The sequence below is a fragment of the Berghia stephanieae genome, chromosome 10 (genome assembly GCF_034508935.2).
Source record: "Berghia stephanieae isolate SIO BIC M18660-M18661 chromosome 10, UCSD_Bste_1.3, whole genome shotgun sequence".
In the NCBI taxonomy this organism is placed as follows: domain Eukaryota; kingdom Metazoa; phylum Mollusca; class Gastropoda; order Nudibranchia; family Aeolidiidae; genus Berghia; species Berghia stephanieae.
Genome location: NC_088369.1, coordinates 11,145,492 through 11,165,322, shown reverse-complemented (window position 1 = coordinate 11,165,322; position 19,831 = coordinate 11,145,492). Strand labels below are relative to the sequence as shown.

At 37.3% G+C, this 19,831-nt stretch overlaps 1 protein-coding gene across 1 annotated transcript; it reads left to right on the top strand.

Moving 5' to 3' along the window:
- Positions 1–3,110: 3,110 nt before the first annotated feature.
- Positions 3,111–17,690, top strand: LOC144980500 (uncharacterized). Its single transcript, XM_078928125.1, has 8 exons — positions 3,111–3,171; positions 4,211–5,113; positions 6,200–6,390; positions 7,683–7,772; positions 8,675–8,833; positions 12,096–12,211; positions 13,218–13,360; positions 16,295–17,690. The coding sequence occupies exons 2-8, from the start codon at positions 4,405–4,407 to the stop codon at positions 17,071–17,073; spliced, it is 2,187 nt and encodes a 728-aa protein (XP_078784251.1). The 5' UTR covers positions 3,111–3,171; positions 4,211–4,404; the 3' UTR covers positions 17,074–17,690.
- Positions 17,691–19,831: the final 2,141 nt, after the last annotated feature.

Sequence of the window (19,831 nt, the reverse complement as noted above, 5' to 3'; positions counted from 1 at the left end):
AGAGAGAGAGAGAAAAAGAGGAAAGAGAAAAGAAAGAGAAGAAGAGAGAGAGAGAAGAGAGAGAAGAAAAGGAGAAAGAGAGAAAGAAAAGAAGAGAGAGAGAGAGAGAGAGAGAGAAGAGAGGAAGAGAAGAAGAGGGGAGAGAGAGAGAGAGAAAGAGGAAGAAGAGGGAAAGAAAAAGAAAGAGAGAAGAAGAGAGAGATGAGAAGAAGAGAGAGAGAGAGAGAGAGAGAGAGAGAGAGAGAGAGAGAGAAAGAAAGAAAGAAATAGATAGAGTGTAATGATATATTTCAATCGACTCAACTTTCCCAGGATTGTAAATACATCAGTACACATGATCTCAATACAAACTATCGCAGCGTCGCAATGTGTTAATCGTTATAGCCCTGGGCACAATTAAAAGGGAGCCATGTGTGTTATGTCATCGCATAGAGACTTTCAATTCTCACCTATATGTGAACATGTACGTGACTATCGGGCACGTAACCAACCCAATTAGAAATCACCAGAGTGCGGACGCTACTATTACGACACCCAGAACACGCTTGGTCTAGAGAGAAAAAAAAAAACAACAATAAACCAGGCATACCTAAATCCTGGAATATTGTTGGCCCCTCGTGATTCCCCAACTCCTGACAGAAACCCATATAAGCTAAGACTGTGTAGAAACGGTCTCTCTCCAATTTCATCTACTTAGAGCTCACTGCTCTATAGGGAACCGAAAGGTCTGTGCTAGCGAGAAACATATGTGAACGTACGAGGGTCAGTAATAGATTTACATTGTGTTACCATTAATTAATGCCAATTAAACTAGTGGGTAAGAGTGATAATTAATATTGTGTTTTCGCCTGGCTGTAAGTAGACTCAACCAAAATTAACAGAAATCAATAACGTGTGCTATTGACAGTAATGGATACTCGTGTTATTATAAAATATGCATTTACTATCTTTATATACGTATTTATATATGTATTATAATATTGTATATATGATATTATGCCTTCCAAATGAATGAATTACTTTGCGCGAAGTACATAATTTACCAATGTGCTATCGCAAATACTTGATAGTTCTATTTAGTAATGCATTGGTTATTATGTTCTCATGATACATATCTTTCTCCATCCCACTAACTCGATGTGTCCCATTGATTAACTTACTGATTAACACATGTAAATAGTGGCGATGTCAAGGGTATTAATTGAAACCCCTCACGACCCCACTATTCATAGAATATTAAAATTATGCTACCTAGTCAAAGATTTGCTCCGCTATTTTCACAGATCGGTAATTAACGAAACTTGCAGCGGTTTTTAACCACATCTACATCAGGGTACTGAGTAATGACTACATTCTGTGAGGGATCAAGCCGGTGACCTACCACGAAACAGATCACTGCTGAGACTACTGACCCAGAACGGCTTCTGTTCGACCTAACGGAAAACCCTTCACGCCGCCAGACACCTTGAAGCTAAGCTCAATCAATAAGAAAAATTAATAGTCTGTGATACAGGATGAAGATTAATACCCATAGAACAATTTAATGAATTAAAACCAGCACTATTATTCTTTGGCTAATTATGTGTTAATTTGTTGTTGTATGAGGCAATGCTGTTGATTTATATTTTTAATACTTTTCCTTAACGGGGATTAATGCTTACCTTCTGAACTTACCTATCCCTATACAACGTGCCAATACACTACCGCTACTTCTATTACCTATTTCATTAAACCTACAACATTCTCTTACTATCAGTCAAGTGTCTGGAGTTTTTACCCGACAATAAAAGGGAAAAATAAAAGTGGGACCAGACGCTAGTCTATGGGGAACAATTTTGACTTCTATCTTTCTACTCCTACTTGCTATCCTCCTACATAGACGTGACATAGAGAAAGAATGAAAGAAAGAATGTGAGAGAGAAACAAAGAAACGGTGGATATTCCACAAATAATGACAAGACAGCGTGCCTCTTTTTAAAAATGCATTCTATACGGTCCCTTGAGTGTTGTGCATTGTTCCAGTGAAATTTGTTGCTTCACTCGTACATACCTACTAGCAGCATCATTTGGACACACAAACATCATTATCAGATCCGTTGACACCAAGGCTAAAGCAAGGCGGGCTTTGCGAGTGACCGACCGTCCCTCTGCTAGTCTGTCTCGTATTTGGCCACACACATTGCGTTTTCATTCCGATTTGCCTCTTCGTCGATCGTCCCTCGATGAGATCTGTGCGTGTATGGGACCGCGCCCTGGTTGACACCGATGTTGTTGTAATAACTACCGCACTGTTTACACAAAATCACCTGTTCAGAGCAATGGATTGCTTTCGTCACTGGAAGAGAATTCAGATACATACTGATTCATGAGCTTGTTAATACTTTGGGTCCTGAAAAAACTGAAGGATTGCTCTTCTTCCATGCATTTACAGGTTGTGATTCTGTTTGGGGACTCCATGGAATAGGAAAAAAAAAATCCTCGTGGGCAGCATGGGATCAGTCACCTTATATATAACATAACATAACATAGCATAACATCATCATCATCATCATCATCATCATCATCATCATCATCATCATCATCATCATCATCATCATCATCATTTTGACCAACACCACCACCACCATCATGTTCATCGTCATCACGTCAACACAATAGAGCACTAACACCAGCACAACCCCCCCCCCCACTGCCCTCGTTCCTCAAAATAAAGCTCTACGTCCTGTACCACGTAAAGTCATCTTTTAATAATGATAATTATTTAGACCAAAAAATTAACCGCTTACACGGGCTGAAAATGATATTTTTAAAGCGTCGAATTGTCAACAAACATTTCATTGATTGCGTCCCTTTGTTTTAATATTTGCACCTCCATATTTTACAATGTTTGGGGAATTTCTCGATGTGGTTCTATATCAACATCGATTAATAGTAGTCTCAAGTTACTTTGTGCCAAATTTGGTGCTTTCATCACTAGTAAGCACAATTTTACCCCAATTTCCCTAGCTATATAATAACTTGTTCACAGCTTTGGGCAATCTTTTCCACTCTTTTCAGTTTGCTTTTTTTTTTTGTCTGTGTAAAGGGAAGTAATTCTTAAAATAAAACGTCTTGGACTTGGATCGGTTTATCGAAGAGGAGAGAGCGAGCGGCGAAAATGCCTTGTTTTAGGTAATTATTATGTAATTTCAAAGGATTTTTTGTTTCATACATATGGTTCACATATTTCTGTTTTAACAAAACAAGCATTCGAGTAATAGATTTAGCTAACGAGATCAGTCGCTGGAGAGATCGGGAAGCAAAGATTTTTTTTTCGCCTTGATCAGTTGAATCGCAAGAGTAGGTAAGAGTAAGAGTAAGAGGTCAGGGGAGTCACTGTCCAGTCAGTGTCAGTGTCACACGAGGTCATCTTTTCGTGTCATGGAATTTGAAATCACATGTTTTGAATTGTGTTTTCTTAGCGGATTCCGTCATGAGAAAAAAAATCAAGCTGACCTGAGCTTGGAAAATTGGTTGGTCTGGTCGCTGCGACACGCGTGTCAGGACATCCAATATTGCCAAGAACCTGAGACGGCAGAGCATCTAGCCGAATGGTGTGTTTTGACGATGCTACCCGGCGGGTTTGCGACAGTGCACGAATGCGGACCAGACTTTGCTGATTGGGTCGATCGTCATAACATAGTAGTGTGAAAACACCAATCGAAGTGACTATTCTCATCCCCCTAGTCTAGGATGCTAGTCTTCATAATAGTAGATAGTCATAATAGTAGTCCACAATTGTTGTATGTTTAATCCAAAGGTTGTAATGCAGTAATTTGTAGTTTTGTCAAGTTGCACAATTAAAAAAAAAAAAAATCAAATCCAAATCGCAAAACGCCGGCGACGTTTTTTTCGGTAATCCAATCGGCGGGGGGGGGGGGGGGGGGGGGGGGGGGGGGGGGGGAGAGAATAGAGGCAGCCATAAACCAATATATTCAAAATTAAAATAAATTCAATTTCATTTCAATTTCATGTTTAACTTCAATTTTTTTTTGTTGCCTGGACCTAAGAATCGAGAACTCAGAAGGTGGCTTTGATTTTGTACTTCATCTTCTGCGATCCACGATCCACGGGTAACGGATTTTCAATAAAATGTCAACATTTTCCCAAATGTTATACTTATATGAATTCTTTGATGAAATTGAAATGTGCTTTCTTTATCTTCTCTCAGATACGCGACAGACGGGAAATAATGAACTGAGTCTGAGGCTTCTTATGCTCTCCAATAATGGAAGTGAAAGGTTTTAGAATAAGAGAGAAACTAAAACAGACCCGCCCTTCATATCATGAGCTGTGTTCCAAAATTTGAAACATATCATTTTACTTTTAGTAAAGTTATAATAATAATTGTATTCTGACATTATCATGATGATAAATCACCACCAAATCAAAATCATGTTGGCAAAACGTGGAATACAATCTTTAAATGTAAAACAACTCAAAGCCCTATGCCACAGAAGCAAACAGGATGTTCCTCAACACACATCTACTGCTTATGTATCACCTAATCGCTCATTTGAACTCCGAAACAATATGCCAAGACTACCATTATATTATTATGAACAAAATAATTTACCTCATTTTTTGACATTTCGACGTGCATTTTCAATTTCTCCTCATAAGTTAGAAGTCTCATTGTTATCGTCAGTTCGGTTATTTTCATCAATGACATCCCCAGCTGAAATAGACGTTGATATAACAGGAAATTGTGTTGGAAATAATCGTATTATCAAAGATAATAAACGGAAATCTAGTGGGTTGAAAGAAACATCATTGGAAAGTAAAATAGATCAGTCAAGGAATATGAGATACATTGTGAAATATCCGCTGAGAGGCAAAGGAATGAAAAAACCAGTCTTTACCGAAAATTTTGAGAGGTGTAAAAATTTTCTCACGTCATTGAAGGTTACAACGGATGAACTTGAGTTCTACCCGGATATTCAGGAAATGGAAGAGGACGACATCAAAGCCTGTGTGAAAAGACTCAAGGAAAGCAAAATAAATGTTGTCTTTAGTCTTTTTCTCATTCAACGCATCTTCTTAGAAATGAACTTGGAGAAAACTGCTGTAAAAGGTGAGACAGCTTTTTATTTTTTCTGTTTTCGTGTTTTTAACATTTTTCATGTTTCTCAGGGAAGAGCTGTTTTTTTCTTATCTTTTCTTATGGTTACACATGAAAGCATTTTACAGAGCTTAATGTGTTAGCTTAATTAAGTATTTATGCTTTTATGTGCGGCTATGTGGTCTAGTGGTATGACATTCACTTTCGGATCTGAAGGTCCTGGGTTTGTGCCTCGCTTGACGCATAGTTGAGTCCTTGGAGAAGGCTCTTTACTCATAGTCTCTCACCGTACTCCGGTGTAAAATGAGTACCTGGCCGTTAACAGCGTTGTCTCTGTCCGAAAAAAATTATAAATATCACCTATCAAGCGTCATGTCCCGTCCTATATGTTAAATTGTTGTTGGCCAGGGACCCCTTGTAAAGCGCTTTGAGCACGTTTAGTGGGTATTGCGCTGTATAAAAGCTCAAATTAAAATTTAATTTTCAACACAGTTCATGACGCATCCACTATACATTACAATAATTACAAGTTAAAGATAAATCTGTCCTTCATTTTCCTCACATCACAGCTTTACTGAAATTTACTGATATGCCTTAAAGTACATTAATTGGTTAGAGAAGCCGTGAACGTCACACCTCTTCCAGTGCAAAACTCGGGACAATGTATAACCAATGAATAGTTACACATTCATTACATATTGAATCATAATGTGACATAACTATTTAGAAGTAGCCAGATGTATAGAAACATCATCGGAAACATCATCAGGTAGATTTTTATGATTACAGAGCGTAAAATAGCGAGGATGGATCATGGATGATCTTTATTGACGACCAGGATTTATTTTGGCTACTAGACTAGAATATAAGATGCCATCACTCACTAAAACCAGAAGATCAGCTACACAATGTATGTAATGCATCCAGTCCTGTGGAAGGCTTGTCTTACACACGTCCAATCAGAATGGAACCAGTATTTTGTCATCATACTTTTGTTCCCTATTAGAATTTTTTTTAAAATAAAAAAATTATACTATTATTTCTTATTTGTTTTTTGCTTTTTAAGATTTACTTTTCTTCCTAAATATATCTGGGCAGTGCCAAAGGACAATTTGAAATACTGGTTCAAGCTACGCAATGGCAAGTACCGGCTGTCCTGCATACAGTGCATCATCTTGTATAAGGAACTGTGTCAACTCCTGGAGCAGCCAAACTTAGATCCCGTGAAAATGGTAGAGGACTTGGCAGCTGTTGGCGTCTATGATCATCTGGAAACCATTACAAACAAGGTACATAGAAACCATTACAAACAAGTACATAGAAACCATTACGAACAAGGTATATAGAAACCATTACAAACAAGGTACATAGAACAAGGTACATAGAAACCATTACAAACAAGGTACATAGAAACCGTTACAAACAAGTATGTATAGAAATCATTACAAACAAGTACATAGTAACCATTACAAACAAGGTACATAGAAACCATTACAAAGTACATAGAAACCATTACAAACAAGGTACATAGAACAAGGTACATAGAAACCATTACAAACAAGGTACATAGAAACCGTTACAAACAAGTATGTATAGAAATCATTACAAACAAGTACATAGTAACCATTACAAACAAGGTCATAGAAACCATTACAAACAAGGTACAAAGAAACTATTACAAACAAGTACATAGAAACCATTACAAACAAGGTACAAAGAAACCATTACAAACAAGTACATAGAAATAGAAACCATTACAAACAAGTACATAGAAACCATTACAAACAAGGTACATAGAAACCATTACAAACAAGGTACATAGAAACTATTACAAACAAGTACATAGAAACCATTACAAACAAGGTACAAAGAAACCATTACAAACAAGGTACATAGAAACCATTACAAACAAGTACATATTAGAAACCATTGCAAACAAGGTACATAGAAACCATTACAAACAAGGTACATAGATACCATTACAAACAAGGTACATAGAAGCTATTACAAACAAGTACATAGAAACCATTACAAAAAGGTACATAGAAACCATTACATACAAGGTACATAGAAACCATTACAAACAAGTACATAGAAACCATTACAAACAAGGTATAGAAACTATTACAAACAAGTACATAGAAACCATTACAAACAAGGTACAAATAAACCATTAGTAATGGTTTATTTGTACCTTGTTTGTAATGGTTTCTTTGTACCTTGTTTGTAATGGTTTCTAAATTGACATAGTTGATATAAACGTGGTGTTGTCAATATAATATAGGCTAATGAGAAACGCTCCCCACATCACCCACTACGTGCGAGGCTGTCTATCTGTCTTCGCAATGCTGCCTGGCCAATCCCAGTCTGGACCCCTCCTCCTCCTCCTCCTCCTCCTCCTCCTCCTCCTTCTCCTCCTCCTCCTCTTCCTACAAAAACACTGTCTTGTGTCAGCTGTACAGCTGGAAGCATTACAATTGTTGAATTGACCTCAATTTATCCCCCTTTTCTTGATATAATGATATGTGTAGATATATTTATTTTTTCTCTATCAGTAATTGATTCACATCTGATTCCTCAGACAAAGAAACTTAGATCTGTGGGTGCCAAAGCAGAGGATCTTTTGAACAATCTAGAGTTGTACAGGGGAAGCGAACGGTTTGACACCAAGGTACAGTGAATTTTTTTAAAAAGCTCTTCAGAGCTGTAAAGTAATTGTTTTAAAAAGTTAGTTCTTCAGTGAGGTAGAGTGAATTTTTCAAAAAAAAGTTAGTTCTTCTGTGAGGTAGAGTGAATTTTTCAAAAAAAAGTTAGTTCTTCAAAGAGGTAGAGTGAATTTTTCCAATAAAAAGTTAGTTCTTCAGAGAGGTAGAGTGAATTTTTCCAAAAAAAAATAATTTGTTCTTCAGAGAGGTAGCGTGAATTAAAAAACAAGTTAGTCCTTCATAGAAAAAGAAGTTAGTTCTTCAGAGAGGTAGAGTGAATTTTTCAAAAAAAGTTAGTCCTTCAGAGAGGTAGAGTGAATTTTTCAAAAAAAAGTTAGTCCTTCAGAGAGGTAGAGTGAATTTTAAAAAAAAAGTTAGTCCTTCAGAGAGGTAGAGTGAATTAAAAAAAAAAAAAGTTAGTCCTTCAGAGAGGTAGAGTGAATTTTTTTTTTAAAAGTTAGTCCTTCAGAGAGGTAGAGTGAATTTTTCAAAAAAAGTTTGTTCTTCAGAGAGGTAGAGTGGATTTAACAAAAAAAAAAGTTAGTTCTTCAGAGCCTTATAGTGATTTTAAAATAAATTCAGAGAGATGCAGTACGTTTTTTTTTTGTTTTTTTTTTAAAAGTTGGTTCTTTATAGTTGTATGATGTTTTTTGTTGTTTTTTTGAAAAAGCAGTTCTCCAGAGGTGTAGTGTGGTTTTTAAAAAGTTAGTTCTAGTTCTTCAGTCGTGCAGTGATTAAAAAAAAAAAAAAAATTATTTCTTCAGAGCCAGAATTAAACTTCTGCTTTCAGAATCATAGTCATCAATTTATTTGTTTTTGATTGATTGATTGATTGATTGATTGATATGGTTTTGTCCTTCCTTTTCAGATTAAATTGTACCAGAGTGTTGTAATGAATAGCAACAGGCCGTTTCCCGTTCAGCTTTTTCTGTCTTCCACCTATCCAGAGTTCAGGACAAAACTGGGCGTGGATCACGAGATACAGGATCTTACTCAGTTACTCAATGTCAGAGAAGAGGACTTCGTGGTGAGTGAACTCATTAACTCATCATCATCATCATCATCATTGCCTTTTTCACCCTGGGTCACTGGGTGTGGTTCCTGACCTCCCATAGTGGGCAGGGAGGCACTTACTGTGTCTTCTATCCCCTTATATCTGTCTTCCAACTCACTCTCTGTCTTTGTCTTGGAATGAGATTACTTGGTTTTGTCCTGGCCCTGGCCGGATACTCTAGCTGAGAGGGAAACAGTCAAATGTTTAGTTAGTTTTGGGAGATGATATATATTTCCTTGTAAATCATCTCTCTGTTATGCATTCTATCAGGTTTTCTTTATATTATATACGATTTGTAAAGCATTTGAGTGTGTTCATCTTAGTGGGGACCTGTGCTTATGTCAAGATGAGACTTTTAGTAATCTCAAACTAAGTACTTTGATAGTATGCTCTTGGAATCTACACCTGTTTCTTATTTGAACCAATTCCCCTTTGTCTTACCTTTTCTTGGGTGCTTTAATTGTAATTCTAGAACTTTTAACTATCCCATTTTCTTCCTTTTTACTGGCGCTGATGTGACCTTAATTTGTTGCAAGTGTCGTAAACCCCTTAAAAACAAACAAACAAATCACCCTGGGTCAGGGTATAGGCCACAGACAGTTTCCATCCTTCTCTATCGTAAGCTAAATTTTTAAACTCGTTCCATGTCTTATCACTTCTCTGTATATCAACTTCTTTAATTCCCCGTGGCCTTCCCCTCCATTTTCTGCCCTGAGGGTTCCAAATATAAACTAGAGGTGCTTAAATGTGACCTCTCGTCTCAAAACGGTATTAAGTCGGGATGATTAAGATGCTGAAAATGGAATGTGTAGCCAGAACGACAATGTTTAAGTTGAGTTTATATGCTTTATAGAGGAGAAGGAATATCATATTTTAATGTGCTACATACCAACGTTTCATATTTTTGACCAGTTTAACTATAATTTGACTTTTTAGCATCTGGTACATCCCGACATGATATCGTTTTGAGACGAAGGGTCACAAATGACATGTGTCAATAAACTGGAGAGAAAGATAAAGGGAGTGAATGTGACTCATTAATAATTTTGTGTTGTCCCCTTATTTATGAGTCACATTTCCTCCCTTTATCTTTCTCTCCGGTGAGTGAACATGTTGTGTATCCCAGTTGCTCAGCAGTACTCTTGTCTCATGTTGTCATTAAACTGATGGGATGGGTGACGGTGTTTGTGGAAAGTTTTTGTTCTGACATTGATTCCTTGGGTAAGGCACTTTCCATGCATTACTCCTCTCAAGACTTGAATGCGTACCTGTCTATATGTTATGACGGATATTGTTAGTGTGTTTGTACAAAAAGCATATCTACAGGCCTGTAAATCTTCTGTCTATTGTCAGATTTCTGACAGGACGATTTTGCTCTATACTATAAGTGCTAATATTGAAAAAAAAAAAAAAAAAAATAGTAAAAATAAAATTCGTAACGTCAAAGAACAGAACCAATAAAAATAAAATAAAAGACTTTTATTTTGTTCCTCGAAAAAATTACATTTTATTCTGTTTCAAATGCCGACTTAAAAAAACAAAATGATAAAACTTTTTATTTGTCGCATCAAAGACAAAACAAAACTTGCCGTCTATCAGTTAGCTATAATATTATGGATGTATTCACTGCCTGGCTCCTGTGCCACAGCCAGCGAGAGAGGGTCGCGAAGTTCGCGCGAGTCGTCTTCACACACACACCTAGTCAGTAAATATGCACATAAGTGTGTCGAACCGGACAGGAAGGTTTCTCTCTATTTTGCTACTGACACACATGCATATCTCCGGTTCTCATTTCTTTTTCTCTATATTTTATTGGTTCTGTCCGGATGTGAGACGGAAAAAAAATAATGCGGAATAATTTGACTAGTCAATTGAAGTGTCATATCTGTGTTGTGTCCATATTTTTGTCCTGTTGTGTCTATTTTCCCGTGTTCAAAAAGTTCTGACAATTTTTTCACCAACCATTTACAGGCCTGTATCTAAGAGGTGACTGTTACTGTATGAAATGGAAATAAGGATCATTATATAACCTGCTTTACTTCAATGCAGGGATGCCAAATGTCAGGGTTTTTATTTTTTTACTTTTTACTTTTGTTTTTACACCGTCTCTCCGAGAAGAATGTTGCTGATGGATGTTCTTCCTAAGGCAGAAATAATATTATTAAGATTGATGCAATAGAGGCTTGATACACTTGGAGATGAATGGAAAAGGGAGAGTTAAGGGATAAGTTTTTAAAATTTTTTTATATACAAGGTTCGTTTAGTGCGGCTATGTGGTCTTGTGGTATGACACTTGCTTTCGGATCGGAAGGTCCTGGGTACGAGCCTCGCGCTAGGCGCATATATGAGTCCTTGGAAAAGGCTCTTTACTCACGTTCTCTTGTAATATCGCCTAACAGGCGTCATGTCCCGTCCTATGTTAAATGTTGCTGTTGACTAGGGACCCCTTGTAAAGCGCTTTGAGCACATTTAGTGGATATTGCGCTATATAAAGCTCAATGTTTAGGATGAGATGTGAAGCTCCCACGAATTTTCAGTTTTTTGTTTTTGTGTTTTTCAAAAGTCATTTAACACCCCAGTGGCTTATACTTATACTTATTGTGACAAAATTTGAACAATATATTGCAGCTATGTGGTCTAGTGGTATGACACTCGCCTTTGGATTTGGAAATCCTGGGTTCGAGATCCAGCAAGGTATGGTTGGATCCTTGGAAAAGGCTCATTACATTACTAACATTCTCTCACCATTCTCAGGTGTAAAATGAGTATCTGACCTTTAATAGTGTTGTATCTGTCCACTATAACAAAGAAAGTATTGGACTGGAACCCTCAGGGCAGAAGATCAAGGGGAAGGCCACGAGGAACATGGAGAAGAATTAAAGAAGCTGATATACAGAGAAGTGGTAAGACCTGGAATGAGATTAAAAAGATAGCTCAGGATAGAGAAGGATGGAAACTGTTTGTCTGTGGCCTATACCCTGACCCAGGGTGAAAAAGGCAATGATGATGGTGATGATGATGATGATCTGTCCGAAAAAAAATTTGTGATATAGCCTGGAGGGCATCGTGCCTCGTCCTACATGTTACGAATTGCTCTCAGCGAGGGATCCATTGTATGTTTAGTGGGTATTGTGCTATATAAATACTCATTTTTGTGGGTTTTTTTTTGTTTTTCTTTTGTTTCTTTTTTATTAACATACTTGCATTCCCCGCTCTCTTTTTTCTGAATTTACAGATGTGCTGGAGCTTCAAGGAATTCCACATCAAGTCTCTGGTTCACAAAGTGCAAATGTGTCTCAAGGCTGGATTCCCTCGGATGGAGATTTTCAACAACCTGGCTCTTCTCGACAGGTGATCTTTTTTTAAATACCACATACCTACCTATCTTTACAGATCATCCGTAATTGTTACGGAAATTTGATGACAATTTCGGACTTATGGAAATGGAAGAGATATTGATTTCACAGCAATTTGGTCGCTGTGGTAGAGAAATTTGTTTCTTTTTTTTAAAGTTGCCGCTGCTTTAAGGGGGTGGGGGATTTCCATGAAAGTTAATGAAAGTTATTAAGTTTAAGGCGACCGCTCAGCTACAAACCCATATTAGTTAAGTCTATCGCTATTTCGTAATGGTGGCCGTCTACAACAACAGAATTATTTGTAGATATATAGAATATTGTATGTAGTATTTTTTGTTGGTTTAAAGTATTACTGAAATTTTATTATTAATTACGGATGAATTTTATGTTTCTTAATGATTTCGAAATTTTCAAGTTGGCAAGTATGATACCTCTAACTGTTATTTTGCCATTCTGTGAAAAAAGATGTATTTACAATTTTGTCCAGAAAACTCATCTTCAAATATCGATTGATTACAATGACCTTCATCTTGGAAAAAACTCTAAAACCTGGGACTTCATGTTTTTTAAGAGTTTTTGCCAAGATGAGTGTCATTTTTAATCAATCGATATTTGAAGGATGAATTTTCTGCCCAAAATTTCTAATACATGTTTTTTGTTTTTTTTTCAGAGTAGGGTAGTAATGATTATAATTATTATTGTTATTTCTTATTATTCTTATTGTTACATCTCCGTTTTTATTTATTTTTGTAGAGATAAAAATATTGTTCAAAATTACATCATGATAATATTACAAGTATAATTGTAAATTAGATTGAAGAAATCCCTTACGCTCCTTAACCTGGAGATTATTTCAGTATCTGAAGTTTAAATGGACATTAATAATTGCTTACTTCCCTTTGGATAGGATGCCAGTTCACTCAAAATACTTTCCACCAGATCCAACAAAGTGTCAACTTAGAACTTTTTCTGTAATTCTTTTTTTTTTTTCTCTCTAATAGAATAAAGACACACCAGTGTCGCAGTGTGACAAAATCCATACGGAAATCGGGCCAGCCTGCATCTGTGTTTGTCTTCAAGGCATTGGAGAACAACATTCAACACAGAGTCATGTATGAAAATGGAAATGGAGGAAGTGAACCAGGTGAGTCTTGCTGGGTCCTGACCTCTCATAGTGCAGGGAGGCACTTACTGTGCCCTTCTCTCCCCCCTATATCTGGGTGGGGTTCCTGACCTCCCATAGTGGGCAGGGAGGAAATTGCTGTGTCTTCTATCCCCCTTTATCTTCTTTCCGACATGCTTTCTGTCTTTGTCTTGGAATGAGATTACTCGGTTTTGCCCTGGCCATATGCCCTTGCTGAGAGGGAAACAGTCAATATATAGAGATCGTTTTGGATGATGACATTTTTTCCTTGTAAATCATCTTTCTGTTATTCACTGTATTATGTTTTGCTTACATATTATATATATGATTTGTAAACATTTGAGTGTATTCCTTCTTAGTAGGGGCCTGTGTTTGTGTCTCGATGAGTCTTTTAGGGGATCCCAAACTAACTACTTTGATAGTGTGCTCTTGGAATCTACATTTCTTTCCTATTTGAACCAATTCCCCTTGCTTTGTCTTCCTTTTTCTTGGGTGCTTTAATTGTAATTCTAGAACTTTTTACTATCCCATTTTCTTTCTTTTTACTGGTGCTGACATGACCTAAATGTGTCACAAGCACCGTAAAACCCTTAAAAACAAACGAACAAACTTGTCACTGTCTTTGTTCTAGATTGAGATTGCTGTTTTTTTTTGTTTTGTCTTGTTTTGTTTTTGTTATTTTTCCTGCCTCTGACTTGGATCTTTAGCCTTACAATTAACCAATTATATTTTTCCAGTTCTCTATTCAACAAAATCTTCGGAAGTTCTGTGTAAAGTAAAATTACAATCAATCAAGCAATTATTACACAGTGAAATCCCCCCCCCCCCCCCCCCTTATTATGAGTTAAAAGACATTGATCTGTAGAATCAATATTTGTTATGTCATCTGGAAACGATTGGCACGAATCAAAATTATTGTGATTTGAAACTTTTCTCCTTTATCTGTCCAGTGTATCAAATAAGTCATAGACCCATTTCCACTCTACCCTTCTTTGTATCGAATAGTTCCCACACACAAGAACTGTATACAAACTACAAAGTAAATATCAAATTACTTATTTCATGGAGGGATATCATTTTCAACACTTGGTCCTCATATGTGTCAATGCATGACATAATCAGTCGTAAGGTGAAAATTTTGGATTTGCATTTTTTCCCCATTTTCTGAAAGAATATGCTCTCCATATCATTTTAATCTTTATTTGAAATAAATCGAGTGATTTTTCATGAAGTTATGGTCAGATGTATGAGAAAGGTATCCAGCTACTTTTCTCAAATTTCATACTTTTTCAACTTGACTAGCTGTAAAAATATTTAGAAATGAAATTAAGCTTTGATATTTTTAATTTCCTGGAGATGTACAAAAAGGGTTGATTTAATCATTTATGACAAGATTACATTTTATATAAAAATTGACCTTCTAACTGAACTGGGCAATATCTCAGTTCAAACTTTTTAACCATCCGACTGATTATGTCATCTCACTGTAACACATATTTCTAAGCCTAAGCTATTTGTGGAGCGTCAAGTATAGATGCTTTGTGCGTCAAAACTAAAACATTCATTTTTTACTAAAATATATTTATAAGTCTCTATCAATGTTTCACTTTTATTTTATTATCATCAATGTTCTCTTCTTTTAACTCTCTCTCTCGAGTTCATATGCATGGAAAATTGAACAATGAGGGTGAACTCGAGAGAGTTAAGTAATAAGTGAGAGTGTATCTATTTGTGTGTGTTTGTGTGAGTGAGTGAGGGCGGCTATTTGGTCAAGTGTTATGACACTTGCTTTCAGATCGGAAGGTCCTAGGTTCGAGCGTCGCTCAGCGCATAGTTGAGTCCTTGGAAAAAACACTTTACTCACATTCTCTAACCGTACTCAGGTGTAAAATGAGTACCTGGCCCGTCAACAGCGTCGTCTCTGTTGGAAATAAATTGTAATATCGCCTAACAGGCGTTATGTCTCGTTCTAATGTTACGTGTTGCTGTTGGTCAGGGACCCTTTGTAAAGCGCTTTGAGCACATTTAGTGGATATTGCGCTATATAAAAGCTCTATAAAGCTCTAGTGAGTGCTGTTTAAGATTGTAAAACTTGTTATAGGCAAACTCATACATAGCATGACCTAGTCATGGTTATTCATTATACAAGTGCTATGTCATATTAAGGGGCGGTTTGGGTCTTTTCTAAAAAAAAATTAATAACCTATATTGGGCGGTTTTAATCGTTCTGTATCATCAATATAGGATAAAAATCAACATTTATGGTGAAAAATTTTAATTATCTGTGTTGATACCCATTTTGCGATCTAATTTGGGGGTCTGACATAAAAAAATATAACAATCTTGTGGCAAACGTTCCATAAAATCTAATGAAGGAATGACCTCTATATTCTTCCCTCTTGTCAACATTGTACCATAGTGTGTCACCATAGAGAGATTTTACGGCTTTAGCTTATGGAATTTTTATTAGATCATTACAAATTTGAGAATCAAAATGTTATGAAAAAATTGATGTAAAAAATTCAGATTTAGGATTATAATTTAAATTCACAAATCTTATCAAAAAATCTCTCTATGGTGACATAATACAGTATCTCTGTCATAACTGTGGAAATTTTCAGACAATTTCATTGAATAGATTCTGAGAAACGTTTGACACAGTTTCCCATACCCTTAGAAAAATGACATATTGAGAAAATAGCAAAATGGCTTCCCGTTTTTCACACTTTTCTTACTACCTGTACCATTTCGACTGTGTATTTCGTGCCTTTATAGTCTACTTTAAGAATTCGGACTTCATTTATATTATTTCTAAGATAATAAAATATAATTTTCCACCAAAATCTCAAAATCAAATTTTTAAAGGATTTTCCTAATAATTAGACCCAAACCGCCCCTTAATTAGTATACACAAACGTTTGGATGTTTCCTCAGACTGGACGTGTGAAACAAGAGACTGCAGCTATTCAACCTCTCAGTCATTACAGGAATGCGATATAAAAAAAGAAGCAGTGACCGGGAAGCCTGAAACCACCAACAAAGCATCCAAAGAAGAAGACGACGACGACGATTTCCCACTGATTTCCACAACGAAGAGGGCCCAGACCAGTTCTAAAGTATGGAGAAGGCAAGTCTACAAACTTATCGGCCATCTTCTCAATTTGGACCGGGCCTCTCAGTCGGCAATGTTCAAGACAGACATCAACGTCGATTCCACGTTGTACATAGACATTACCAATAACCTGGATTTTCTCATGGCCCATAGTTTTACCAAGGAGGATTTGAGGCAGTGTCCCATCGTGTTGGCGCATCCTTCTCAACATCTTATGAGGGTGAAGAAGGAGATGGATCAACGGTTACGATGGTCAACCCCTTCTCAGTCGTTGCCTAGTTCTTCTATATCTCCACTTAGTGCTTACTCTCAGCCACCATCATCATTTTCATCGTCATCATCATCACCATCATCATCACCACCACCATCATCCCTGTCGTCTTTATCATCACAATCACCATTGCTATCATACATGCCTCTCAAACCAACTAAAGCAGCCAATGCGACTATAGGTGATATTATCCCCGATAGAGACATTTCACTCAGACTCCTGGCACACCCTGTATCCTACCTCAATATGCTACAGTACTACCTCGAAAAGGACACCAATTTTAGTCTGAACTACACACATACACAGTGTGTTGTAGAATTTTTGAATTGATTTATATGATCACCTTACCGTTATCAAAGTTGCAAATTTTCTGTATATTCATGGAATTCAGTATGATTTAAACCCTCAGTTTACTTTCCAATCACCTGCTAAATTTGGGGGTAGGGGGTGGGGGTAAGTACAGAATGTCTTTTTACTAGAGTTCAGCGCTCAGAAAGAGGTCAGTCAATGTTTTTGCAGAAATCTCCCGTCTCTATGTCCATTCAATTTTTTGACTTTGGTTTCTTTATTTGCACATCCATGCTGAAAACTGAGAAACGTACGTGGAGACTATGAGGAGGGTGAAAAGTCAATTCTAGTGTTGGCACACGTGCTGAAAAGTGAGAGACGTACGTGGAGACTATGAGGAGGGTGAAAAGTCAATTCTAGTGTCGTCACACGATACAGCATTCCCAGAATTGGCAAGTGTCTTAAGAAATGACATTTCCGTTTCGGTTTCATGCGGCGTTTGGACCCAGACTTGAAAGTGAGACCTCCAGGCTTGACGTGTGAATACCAAAAAAAAAAATACTTGGCCTTCTGAGGCCGGGTCTACAATATAGACCTGGCCTTTATGAGGCTGTTGATAAGAATTGGGTACCAAATGAATAAACATTGTATCAGTCTCATTGTCCAATTGATTTTATTTCATTTTGCAACTGTTGAAATGATCACATTTCACCGAGAGCGATCGCTATTATGCTGAGTCAAGATTGAAATGAAAACTCAAGCTTGATTTGGCGTCCACAGCCGACTCAGCGAATGTGACTTTTGACATGACTTGGGCTGTAACAGGTTTCGGCCTCAAGGGCCCCGGCTGGTTTCTATTTGCATCTATATAGACTGTACATGTGTTTGGCCTACCTTGGTGAAATGCCACTGGTCAGGTCGACATATTTTAATAGTGTTCACAGTTAGAACAGATGAGGTCACAACACTTCGAAAAATCGCAAAAATTCTGAAGTCTCTGTTCCACAGTTAGTCAACCCACTTACAATTTTAAAGTATCAGCAGGAATTGTAAATAAAACATTTTTAGATGACAAGCGTGTTACAATTACAAAAGTATTAATATTAACACGATAGAACAGCTATTGATCAAAGCTAGAAACGGGTGAATAACCTAAATATGTTTTGAAAGCTCCCTTAAAAACCTAAAAACAAACAAAGTTGGTGTTTGAACCTGTGATCCCCAGGATTGATGATGTGGGCTGACCTATTCCTGTCCATGATGCCTCAATGTTTCTTTCAAAGGACCATCCTTTTTAAATCTTTCCACTTATTTTTTATTTGCTGTAGCATTCTCCCGTTCACTTCTATGGCATTCACTTTATTGGTTATTCTGTCCCAAAACCCTTCTTCACGGTCGCACTGTTCTAAAACGCAGACACAGGCAAGATGCCTCCATGGAAATATCCTCGATTATCAGTGCGGTCACTTCATCAGTAAAATTTTTTATTTTTTATCCTTTTTATCAAATTCCATTGCTGAATACTTCGAAAGGTTGTCTAAAAAAAATCGATCAAAACAAACAAAAAGTGGAAATAGATGTATACGTATCTGCTACTTGGAATGTGCAGCGGGAAAAAGAACTCATTTCTATGACAAGACATTATGTCCTGTCATACTTTCTCAGGGAATCCCCAGTTAATAATTAATTGATTGACCTTTGTAATCTGAGACTTGAGCACGTAGTCTGTGATTTGATAGTCAGAGATGAAGTCTGACTCTCTGAACAGCAGCAGTAAAGAACAAAATCAGATTCAGTGAATCCACACAGTACATCAGATGATTACTTCAAAGCGATCACTTCCATAGCTGCTGCCGTGTCAGATCACGCACCAACATCTCACTGTATCATGCTCTCTGGTCCGAGTGACTATCAACCCATAAATACACAAAGCAGATATTGATTATATGACCATGGTTTCCTGAAGGATGGCCACTCCCTAGACTGCAGCCACGGTTGGATCATGCACTGACATCTCACCACACTGTGCTGCCTGGCCTGAATGGCCCTCTCTCTCTCTCTGGCATATCACTTGGACGTAGCCTCCCACACAGTCCTTCGGAAGAAGTCTCTGTCTTGTGCCCATCTGCCACATTCCGTCACGCCGTTGTTGAGCCATTCCTGTATATCCTGTTGCCATCTTCTTTGTGGTCTTCCTCTGCCTCTTTTGCCCTCCGCCATGCCCTCCAGTACATCTCTCTCTAGTGTGTCGTGTCTTTTCAGGTGACTATCAACCAATAAATACACAAAGCAGATATTAATTATATAACCCTGGTTTCCTGAAGGATGGCCACCCCCTAGACCGCAGCCACGGTTGGATCATGCACTGACATCTCACCACACTGTGCTGCCATCGAACAATAAATCAGCATTAAAGACAAAATACCATAAATAAATATGTAGGTATGGTCTAGCTGATACAAGCTTCTTGCAACAAGGGCACAAACACCTGACTGGGGATTGAAGGCTCAGTCCTTGATCAGATGTGGAAGTACTTGGTCTTGTCTTGTTCTCCTGTCATGGGTTTGAACTCAAACTCAGAGATAAAACAAATTATGACATCTGCTCTCAAAACTGTAACCACGCCCAGACTGAACAGAATTTGGTCATATTCCTACCTGTTCATCCAGCTTTTCATGGAGTCCAACAACAACTCTGTTGAGTCAGTGTCCTGTCCAAAGGGTAACAGTAATTATCCACATCTCCATACTTCAAGCTTTCCGAGAACTATACTGGACAGAGCACAATAAGTAACAAACAA